The sequence below is a fragment of the Schistocerca gregaria genome, chromosome 1 (genome assembly GCF_023897955.1).
Source record: "Schistocerca gregaria isolate iqSchGreg1 chromosome 1, iqSchGreg1.2, whole genome shotgun sequence".
NCBI classification, from domain to species: Eukaryota; Metazoa; Arthropoda; class Insecta; order Orthoptera; family Acrididae; genus Schistocerca; species Schistocerca gregaria.
The window spans coordinates 159,948,128-159,960,133 of record NC_064920.1 but is presented as its reverse complement, the minus strand read 5'-3'; the positions used below and the strand labels follow the sequence as shown (position 1 = coordinate 159,960,133).

The window sequence follows — 12,006 nt, the reverse complement described above, 5'->3', positions numbered from 1 at the left end:
GTTAAGTGTTCTCTTAGTGTCTGCCAAACATCAACTGTGATTTTGTGAGGGCAATTATCGTGTGTGTCCCTTCTCTCCCAAAACAAATCATTGACATTCCCTCTGCCCCTGCCCCTCCCCCCATTATAGGCTTGATCTGTAAGCATGACTTCATTACGTTTAGAATGTGACTGATCACTTGAAATAAACTGTGTGTTACACGTCTAAGCAATCTTTGGAACAAACCTACATCTCAAACTCTTCCTTCAAGTTTCAACGTTTCAGTCATGAGGTACAGACCAAACAACTGCATGCATCTTCCTTTGCATTTTCAGTGCCTTGACAAACAGAATTTACTGTGCACTGGAATGTGTAGTAACCTTCTAAATACAGGGTGTTCCATTTATCTGATGACTGCCTGTGTGGTGCAGGAGACGCCAGGCAGTGAGCGTTATGTTGCCCAGCAATCGGACGCAGTGCCGCCCATCTAATGCGCGGTACGACAAAATCCAAAATATAAGCAAGTAAATTTTGTACTCACCCATGTCGCGCAATGAGATGCTGGAACTGTCTGCCATTATTTTCCACGCATTTCTGACATCTACTCAAGGAATGATTAATCACATGATTTCTCTCTGAGATAGTGAATTAATTGATTTCCTGATATAATCTTTGAGTTCCTTTATCGTGTGCGGATTTGATGTGTACACTTTCCCCTTCAGTGCACCCCACAAATAAAAATTGCAAAGAGCAAAATCAGGACTTCCAGTAGGCCAGATATTGTTGCCAACTGCTCTTTCATCAAACACATTGTAAATTGCATGCAAAGAAATATTGGCCATATGAGCCTTTGCTGAACCCTGTCGAAAAAATCCGAAGCTTCAGCTTAGTTCATTAATCGGTCACACAGTGTTCTGCATGTATCTTTCACTTGTAACTGTGTCATTAACAAACAAAAAAAAAAATGAGCCCATTATTCTGTCACCACTAACTGCGCACCACACCCCTATTTTCTGATAGTGAAGGGTTTTCTCATGAAGCAAAACAGGTCTATCTGCACTTCAGTGTTGACAGTTTGGGAAATAACATGTGCTTGTAAATCAAACAAAGCCTTGTCTGAAAACTGAATGAGGTAAGGATCCATTTCACTGTCATGCACTTGTGTTAAAACCCATTTGCAAAGCTTAATCCTGTGTGAAGGATCGCCAGGTTAAAGTTCTTGCACTACTGATACTTAATAGGGCCTTAGCCAAAGCAGCTTTACACCTCTTTGTACAGAAGTGCACAGTACAGTGAAGCCTCACTTTTACACAATTCAAGGGACTTCAAAAAATTTGTGTAAAATGCAAGAAAATGTAAAATGTGGGAAATAACGTTTTAAGCTGTAAATGTTACTTGTGGGATACCTCTCTTGCATTTTCGCACTTGATGTAGGACATATGTACATAACAGGCATCAACACTTGTCATTATCTGATAAAGGTCTATTATCTAATAAGAACTGCTGATGTAACTTGAACAGGTAACTATTTGGGAAGTAGGAACGTTTGGCTCAATTACATACATCATAATTGATGTTTTGTAAAGTGTGCTGCTGTCATTCATTATTTAAATAATGAAATACTGCACTAGTTTGCATAGCGTGACATGTTACAAGAATTTTTTTCTCGTTGTCAAGTGCAAATATGTATGTAAGTATTTTGTGGTGTTTCAATGTGTATTAGTCTGCATCTTTCCCACTGTAGTTGTCTTTTTGAGGTTATCAGGTACTGTGCCTCCTCAGTAATGTCGCAAACCACACACAGGCAAACTACTCTCACATTGTTTGTTTGTGTAACATCACAAAAAAAATGTACGTAAATACTGCACTTAAAAACGAGAATAAATTCTCGAAACACGTTTTGTTCAAAAAATATGTAACCAGCAGTGTGTTTAAACTAAAATCATTTGAGCAATGCAAAGTGAATGACAGTGTCTACTAGCAAAGTGGTCATAAGCCGAAACGCACTAAATATGGTACGATAAAGGTGTCATGATGACAAGTCACGAAACTGTGTTTTTGCAGTAGACAATTTGGAAATGGTTATGATTAGTCATGACATATTTATTTGAATGAACCTAGTTACTTCCATCAGCCACCACGCCAAATACAGCTTGGCAGCGGCTTGAGATAAAGTACGAATTGTTCCAACTTTACACGTTTACTGGTTCAAATTCGCTGAGTAGAATGCCCTGTTATATACTTAACCATGTAATATTTGTAAACACTCCTGGATGACCAACATCATGCCTGCGTAATTTTTTCTCCATTTTTTTTCATAATGTGTAAATGGTGGGAAAATTATTAATATGTTGATGCAAATTAGCATTGTGGACATAGGAAATTTGACGGCTGCGATAAGACATTGTAAACGGCAAGAAAATGTTAATTCCGGTAACTTAAAAGCGGGGTTATACTGTACATGTGTTTGCTGCGGAAAGATGTATAAGAGACTTTTTAGGGGAATTTTCTAGGTGGTATGTGAAGTCATAGAGACAAGCTTCTGTGAGAACTGTACCTTGTCGTTTGTGCTTCTTGTCTTGAGCACTTTCTGTTTCACGAAACTTGTTCACTAATTTGTGAAATGCACCACGACCCGGAACACCTGGAAACTTCTGTTCAAACAATCTGTGAGCAATACAAATGGACTCTGGGCGCACATACAAATCACAAATAAAAACTTCTTGTGGAATTGAATTATTTGCTCTTGCCATTGTTATGTTCAGACTTCATTGTTACACTTGTGATGCTTGTTTCACTGCTCAAGTGACACTGGCTGACAAGGCACATATGTCTGTACCACCTTCAGGATAAAACCCACAAAAAAGGGGGGCATAGTGCGGTCCCATGGGACCCACTTGACTGGCAGGCGTGGCTTCCATGGCTGGCCTGCAATACCCTGACCAGGCAATCATCAGATAAATGGAACTTACTGTGTTTTCGCGTACTACGTAATTTTTCTTTCTAGGAGGACACTTTGCAGTTCCTGGTGTCTTCAGGATTTCCCACTTTCTACAAAAGTTCTTAATTGTGCATCAACACAGATACCTCTACATCTAGCTGATGAAGTAATGTTGCCCATCACCAAAAGGTGGCTGAGCAGTACATTTTTATCTACAAATCTGCATCTAGCAAGTGTTTGGTCAGATCACTGCCACTGCAGATACTTACAGTTTGCGAGTATGTTCTCGGGTTTCTGGCTTTAGACTTCAAAATGGCATTTAAGACAAAATTAGTTAGGTAACTAAAAGTTCTTACTAAATGGTAAAACAAAGCTATCAGTCACTACTTAAACAGATGGTGCAGGGCTAATATTATAGTGGAAGACAGAACTATCTCAGTGATGTTGTGAGTAGAAAACTGTCATCTAATTAATATAAGGATTTAATGTAATAAATTCCTACACACATTGACAAATCTGATTTGGTGTTTCTTTATTCTGACACATGGCATCCTGTCAGTGACAAATAATATTAACTGGCAATGAGAAGACCAGAATAAGTCATGCTGAGGGCACTGAAAGATAATTGCTTCTGTAGGAAGAATATGCCAGAACACCACAGTGGTTCTGTCATTAGTTTCCAGATGGTATATATCGATGATGATGATTGAGATAAATTGGAAAGTTGTTGGGAACAAAGTTGTTAAGGACACAAGGTATTTTTTTGGTTCCATATTTTTTTAAAAAATCGACACCTACTTCTTTCATACACTGTTTCATTTCAATGTATAATGAAATTTTGTTGATCACGGTTAATGCACAGTACTTTCTAAACAGTTTGTAAATAATTTGAACATTTTAGGATGTATTGATCTTTATGAAAGAACAAGGATTAAAAAAGTGACACACAAAATTCTCTAAAATGCTTTTTCATATTCAGGTACCATGTTATTAAAAAAAAAAATCACTTGTGAAGGAGACCACATATGTAGGACTTCTTGGCTGAGATAATATATTCAGTTCCACATACGAAGTATGTTTGTTGTTGTTTTGGTCTTCAGTCCTGAGACTGGTTTGATGCAGCTCTCTATGCTACACTATCCTTTGCAAGCTTCATCTCCCAGTACCTACCGCAACCTAATCCTTCTGGATCTGCTTAGTGTATTCATCTCTGATCCCTTCTTCTAGTCAAGTTGTGCCACAAAATTCTCCCCAATTCTATTCAGTACCTCCTCATTAGTTATGTGATCTACCCATCTAATCTTCAGCATTCTTCTGTAGCACCACATTTCGAAAGCTATTCTCTTCTTGTCAAAACTATTTATCGTCCATGTTTCACTTCCATACATGGCTACACTCCATACAAATACTTTCATAAACGACTTCCTGACAGTTAAAGCTATATTCGATGTTAGCGAATTTCTCTTCTTCAGAAACACTTTCCTTGCCATTGCTAGTCTACATTTGATATCCTCTCTTCTTCGACCATCATCAGTTATTTTGCTCCCCAAATAGCAAAACTCCTTTACTACTTTAAGTGTCTTATTTCCTAATCTAATTCCCTCAGCATCACCTGACTTAATTCGACTACATTCCATTATTCTCGTTTTGCTTTTGTTGATATTCATCTTATATCCTTCTTTTAAGACACTGTCCTTTCCGTTCAGCTGCTCTTCCAAGTCCTCTGTTGTCGTCTCTGACAGAATTACAATGTCATTGGCGAACCTCAAAATTTTTGTTTCTTCTCCATGGATTTTAGTACCTATTCTTTTGTTTCCTTTACTGCACATTGAACATCTATGAAAAGGAAGGAAAAAAAAACTTTTTGAATTTTCTATTCATGAAAAACAAAATTCATTTTATATGTTTATTAGTTTCAGAAACATAGACATGCCAAATCGGATGATTCTTTTTAATATGTCCACATACTTGAGCAAAAATAACCATTAAATTCTCTTTGTTGCATGAGGTTACTTCTGAATGAACACCTGTTTCATAAATTAATATATAATTCAGTAAAGGAAAATTGAATTCTAAATTTAACTCATCATTGTGCATAAAATTCTAGAAGATATTGTGATACAATTTCATGATCAGCTCTTGATTATTGAAGCATCATCTTTGATAAATGAAGTGGCAGAATGTAAACAATGTGATGCTGCAGATTGCCTGAGAGTACTCAACAACAAGCTAGTAGTAAGGATTTAGGATACACCAGAAACAGAATGACTGTCAACACCTAAATGTGAATCATCCCTGAAGAACAAAGTAACATGGACTAATTTGTTTATAAACTGTTGAATTTTATTTTATCGATTTTCTTGATTTGAGGCACTGCAAGTATTTATTGCGCATTATTGAACTTCTAGTTCTAGAAGAAAGTGATGCTACGTATTTTTGGCTTAAGTGGTGGAAAAATTGTGAAAGTAATAAGGCATATGCATGTTTTTATGTTATTACCATATACAGGAATAGTAAATCTGAGGCATCAAGGAATCTTCTATTTGGTATGTGTGGAACTAGGGGGCACCAGTGTTTGACTTCATTAATCCTTTTGATCCTGTGAGCCTGTCTACACTTCATACTACACTATTCTCCAGATGTTGTGAAAGTGTAATTGCATGCTGCTTGGGTTTTCCTAATGTGCTATGGACATCTGTATGTATCCTGATCTTACGAAGTCTCACTGCTCTGGTTATGTTACTGCCATATCTCTGTGAATAAGAAGTTTTGGTTATTTTTCTATATCTTGAATTGCTTATGAGCTATGATGATCGTTATGATCACACGATTTGCAATGTGTAAGGATGTGAAGGAATGTCTTGCATGCGGCCATGCATCGAATATAAAGGCAGTTATTTGAGAATGAGACAATATATCATTCTGCTCTCTGTTTTGAATAAAATTTTGATATCTTGTCTACATTTCATTCACTGCGATGTATAAACTAAAATCAACCATTCACAATTTTTATCAGATGCATTTCTACGTGCATTACTTTACTTCATTTGATTCAGCACAGTAAGCTTGATGGATAAGGGAAATAAATTCAATTCTCTGAGTAAAGATATTGAACTTTAAGACATGCAAAAATCAAATTTATTCATGTAACAGTTTTTGCAAATCGCTTGATAAGGATTTCATATTGGTTGCAATGCCATCTCGCATTACAGGCAAAACAAAAGCTGCCATCAGCATGGAAGGCAGTGATGATGTCAGTAGCAGCAAAAATGTTAAACAGGTTCAAATGTATGTAGGCCTCAGTAGTGAGGCAGGAGTGAAGAGGCAGTCTTTGGACTGAGACCACATCGTCAAATCTGCTTTTGTTTACAAGAGGTAGTGTTAACCTTCTTTCCCCACTTAGGATATTTCGTACCAGTGTGATGGAGTTATTTTGATTAGCCAGAATTTGTCTGAAATGAGAAAATTTGTCACAGGTGGGATGCCCCTCAGCTCTTGTCCCATCAGCTCTTCCCAGACACAAATTTGAGGTGTTCTCCCCCTGTACTTGTGTGTGTGTGTGTGTGTGTGTGTGTGTGTGTGTGTGTGTGTGTGTGTGTGTGTGTGTGTGTGTGTGTGTTTTAAGGCAACTACTAACCTGTAGCAGATAAATATTTGGAGCACACAAACATGTAACAGAAGACAGCATTCACACTAGCTCTCACCGAGCGAGGTGGCACAGTGGCTAGCACACTGGACTAGCATTCGGGAGGATGACGGTTCAATCCCGCCATCTTGATTTAGGTTTTTTGCTATTTCCCTAAATCGCTCCAGGCAAATGCTGGGATGATTCCAATGAAAGGGCACGGGCAACTTCCTTACCCATCCTTCCCTAATCTGATGAGACCGATGTTCTTGCTGTTTGGTCTCCTCTCCCATAACAACCCAACCCAACACTAGCTCTTTTTCTAGCAAAAATACATACATTCAAACACATGACCATACAGATCCCAAACATTAACTCCTGTGGCTACAGCAAGACCAGTTATTGATGTTGGTTTTTGAAAGCAGTTGCCTGAGCTGATGCAGTTGAGCGAGGGAAGGCAGGGTAGGACATAAGGAGCAGGCAACAAGAAAGTGGCAAGTCTTCAGATAGATGACTGTGACTACACAACAAGATAAAAAAAAAAAGTGCAGGTGGAAATGCTAAAAGAGATGTAAGAAGATGATGAGGGGGGGAAAGTAGAAAAAGTTGTAGAGGAAGGGAGGGCCAGGAGGGAGAGGGAGACTGGTGATGTTTCTGGCAGAATTGGAGAAGGTTAAGGTTCTTACAGTAGGATGAGTGATAGCAGGATATGTGAATTTAAATTGTAAGCCCATTAGGTGGGAGACACTGTACCAGACAATATTTCAGAAAGAGATGCATGCTTGTAGTTATGTCAGCAGAAAGTGTTTTCGGAATTGGAGGAGGTAAAATGAGCAGCGATTCATGGCCAGATGTTCAGGAGATGTAAGAAGTGACTGAAAGAAATAATTAAGAGGTTGACTGAGGTGACCAGAGAAAGAGCATGAGCTCAAATTCTAGTGTGAATACTATTTTCTATTAAGTGTTTCTGTGTGTCGCATATCAGTCCGTTACAGGCAAGTGGTTCCCTCTCCCTTATTTAACATGTTTATACGGAAAATATCCTCCTGCCATCTGTTGACTTCATGTTCACTAAAGTGTGAGAACTATAGTTACTGCTTGGTTCCTTCCATTGCTGAAAAAATTTGGTTAAATAAAGTGAAAGCTTTGTGATGAGTCTTGCAGTACAATATGTTAGAGGCAGCAGATGTTGTGACCAGAATGGAGCAATTAATATTTACCTAGTGTTTTTCTACTTTGGAACCCTTACACATTGATTCACTGAAGTTTTTTATATTTGTGAACTTGGTTGCTACATTTATGAATAACATTAGTTTCTTGTTGCAGTATTGGCAGTTCAGTGTTGTATTCTACACACAAGCATTTCATCTTTAGTATTCATTGATATTTTCTCCCTTCCGTACAGTGTGTGTGGGAAGTGTCTTAACACACAAAGAAGTTTCATTCATTTTGTTAAATAATGACTGTGTCCTTTGAAATAATACTTAGTAATTTAGTGAACTATATGGAGCATTTGTTGTCATTTTCAAATAAGCTATGTATTGCTTAATTATTACAGGAATGGGAGAAGCAGGGAGTGGAAAAAAGAAAAAAACGTTCCTCGGAATCCCAGAAGCGCAAATTACTTGATGGTGATACATATGATCCCAGTTCACCTACCTCTGAAAATAGTTGTGATGAGACTCCTGCTGCGAAGAGAGCTGCTTTGTCATCAGGGTCGTCATCTGTGCCAAAGGCTGCCACTAAATCACGAAAATCGCTGCCTGAATTGGAAAAATATTGGAAGGCTGTTAAAGAAGATCCTGCAGATTTCACTGGATGGACGTATTTACTTCAGTATGTGGATCAGGAGGTATTTTAATAAACTATTCAATAGCCTGTGTTATAATTAGAGACATACATTATTAGTGTCTTAAATGTTGTTTATTTTGATTCCAGAATGACATAGAAGCCGCTCGGGAAGCATATGATGCTTTTCTCTCTCACTATCCTTACTGCTACGGATACTGGCGAAAATATGCTGACTATGAAAAGAGAAAGGGAAATAAAAGGAAATGTGAGGAAGTAAGTTGTTTGTTAAGTTGTTTGTTCAGATTCAGTGATCCTGGAGATGTAAACTTCATTGGAATTTCTGTAATGACTTTTTCCACAGAGGACCTTATACTTGCCTTAATATTTCAGTAGTCTGGTGTAGGAATAAGCTGAATGGTAAAGGGATTCCTTTGCAGTTATTGTACTGCTAAGAAAAAAAGTAAGTATTGAGTATATATGAACTACATAGCTCATTTTAAAAGAAATATTTCGTTTGACAAGATAGGTGTGGAGAAGAAGTGGGAAACTACTGGTCTGAAAATTGCCATGTTTTTTCCAACAGCTTCAGCAGTACGTGCCCAGCATTGGCAACCGATTTCTTGCTTTTGAATGGCAATAAAGCAGTGAGGATGTCTGTTGTTATATGCGATGGTAAATGGAAATATTTGGCACAGATAATTCTCATTTGATTTACATTAAATTTAAATAAAATCATACATTAATTTTATTCGTTAACTCTTCAGTGGAATTAGGTTCAACAGGCTGCTTAAGAGTAGAAGAGCTGCAAGAACTGAAGATGAAAAAAGCCAGAGAATTTCGCACACTGTGCAATGTGCGAGTAACATTAATTTGTCTAGAAGATAATAACTTGGCTTAAAGATCTACAAATAATTGCATAACTAAAATTTTGAGTCTTTGTAGTAAGTTATGTGTTGGCATTGTGTGAAATAACCTCTGAAGTACTTATTTTTGAGGTGATCGGGTATAAGTAAAAATGCATCATATTAATGTATGTTGTTTGTATATGGCATCTCTTAGTTTATATTTATTAAACATGTTGGGTTTGTACAAATTAATGTATGTATAAAAGCATTCAAAGTCTCGTGAATCGAGCCAAGCAAACTGAAGATCTGGACAGGAAGAATTTTCAAGGACTGTCTTCAGAACATCCAGTACAGGAGCTGGCCAAACTGTGTAAGCTGATACTGTATTGCTAATCTGGCTGATACCGTAATTTGATTAAGGATGCAATTTTTATGGGTTTAGGCTATGTTGAACTTCTTTAGATGTTTGCAGAAAAGTGGAAACTGGATTTTTTTTTAACATTTGCTGATATATTTTTAGGTATTTGAACGTGGATTGAAGGCAATTCCTTTGAGTGTAGATTTGTGGATTCATTACCTAAACTACTGCAAGGCTACATACCCAGATGATGAAACCCACTTACGATGTCAGTTCGAAAAAGCTATAAGTGCATGTGGGATGGAGTTTAGGTAAGACTTCAGAATAAAAATATTCTTAAAACTCCTCATTGTGTGTATATGTATTTGCTTTATACTAGTCAAATTATTTTTCCACACGCATTGGCTTTAATTACCTTGGTGTTCCTTAATTGTGTATGAAACAAAATAATTAAAAACAAAGATTCCAAGACTTACCAAGTGGGAAAGTGCCGGTAGACAGGCACAATAAAATAACACAGACACACACACACAATTTCTAGCTTTCGCAGCCAACGGTTGCTGCTTCAGGAAAGAGGGAAGGAGAGGGAAAGACGAAAGGATGTGGGTTTTAAGGGAGAGGGTAAGGAGTCATTCCAATCATGGGAGCGGAAAGACTTACCTTAGGGGGAAAAAAGGATAGGTATATACTTACACGCACGCACACACCCAGTGTCACAGGGGAGCCAGTCAACACCCTTGGTACCTCCCCCCCCCCCCCCCCCCCCCCCCCCCCCTGCAAAGGCAGAACTGAAACATGATCATAGTGATGAGAGTCCCTTGTGGTGCTATGAAGATTTCTAATCCAAATATATTGTGGACACATTAGTCACTTTGCTCATTTCTAAACAAGAAAAGCAGATTGGCAGTGTCATAAATGGAGATTACTCAGGTTTGACGTATGCCAGTATTTAATGGAAGCACAGTTCAGAATGCCAGCCACCTAATACGGTCACATTGAAATGGCCACATTATACCAACTTTTGAACTTCGGCTAGCGCACAAATGTACAAATTTCTGGGGAAGGGGAAGGGGAGGGGGATGTGTGGACATTAGGATTCAATGTCCCATTGACAGTGAGGTCATTAAAGACGGGACCTAAGCTTAGATTTTGTTAAGCATGGTGAAGAAAATAGGCCTTGTCTTCCAAAGGCACCATCCCAGCATTTACCTGGAGTGATTTAGGAAAATCACAGAAAACGTAAATCTCGATGGCCAGAAGTTGAATTGAACTCCAGAGTGTCCAGTGTGCTAACCACTGTGCTATATTGCTGTTCATTTCTCTGAGCTAACTAAAATGCTAGGTCACATGGCTGAGTCTTATTCAGCATTACTTGGAGTCTGTCTTATGCAGGTCATTCAACTGCCCACAACTGGTGTGACACCAGAGCACCACACGCATTGATACATCATTGCATTCATGTGCTTTTTATATTGCAAACACATTTTTATGGGCATTATCTTTCCCTGTTAAACTTCACGAGATGATGTCCAATACCAGCAGCTGAAAATTAGCAAAATTTTCAATATAACTACACTGAAAATAAAGCAACTAACTACAATAAAATAGTTCATCACAATACAATTTTCTTTGAAATAGCATTTATTAAGAATTTTGTAGTTCATTTTTTGAGGCAGAATTCATTTGTATTCACATTTGTCACATCTGTGAATTTTTTGGGTCCCTAACAGTAAGCCCCGTATGTGTGTAAATAATTTGAAAGATGTATTTTGCTGTGTTTTGCTGTTTACAAATCACATTAATTAGTAACTTCAAACTGAAAAACTTATTTTCACTAACAGAATTTAAATTTGTTTTTATAATGTCCAATTGTAGCAGTTTACTTAGATAGCTAGTCCAGATAGCTATGGATTGACCAACAGTTGTAGTAAGAAATACACATGGTGCTAGACTAATAACTAAATATTTAAAGTAATATAGTGTTTGCTTGCCTCTGGTGATAACTTTATTTATTACAGTAAATATATGTAATCATGATGTTGGTCCTTGGGATAGTACAATGCCCATAGACATTTTGATAACATGGGAGTGAGTGACCTAACATCAGTTATCAAGTACAGTTAAAAAATGATGATAAAGACAATGTTTCTGAATCAGTGTCTCTTTATTAAGCCTCAAAATGTTCTTTTGTAATTCTGATTAAATATTTATTTTGTTCCTTTAAATGTCACTTTTAAATGATGCATCATTTTAATCTCATGTTAAAATATGGAAATAAAATTTGTTAATTACTTACAGGTCTGATCGTCTTTGGGAAAGTTATATCAAATGGGAGTCTGAAGGCAAACGGCTGCAAAATGTTACAGCATTATATGATAGATTACTCTTGATCCCAACACAAGGCTATACAAATCATTTTGACAAGTAAGTGTTAAGCTCTACATTTTACTCTTAATACTAAACCTTT

The 12,006-nt window shown here is 37.4% G+C and overlaps 1 protein-coding gene across 1 annotated transcript in view; it reads left to right on the top strand.

The window, feature by feature from the left end:
- Nucleotides 1-12,006, top strand: part of LOC126335414 (pre-mRNA-processing factor 39) — a 79,295-nt gene that overhangs the window by 37,037 nt on the left and 30,252 nt on the right. The window contains exons 6-9 of the mRNA XM_049998690.1: nucleotides 8,123-8,397; nucleotides 8,484-8,609; nucleotides 9,702-9,850; nucleotides 11,838-11,963. Of these exons, the coding sequence (XP_049854647.1) occupies nucleotides 8,123-8,397; nucleotides 8,484-8,609; nucleotides 9,702-9,850; nucleotides 11,838-11,963 (676 nt within the window). The remainder of the gene's footprint in view (nucleotides 1-8,122; nucleotides 8,398-8,483; nucleotides 8,610-9,701; nucleotides 9,851-11,837; nucleotides 11,964-12,006) is intronic.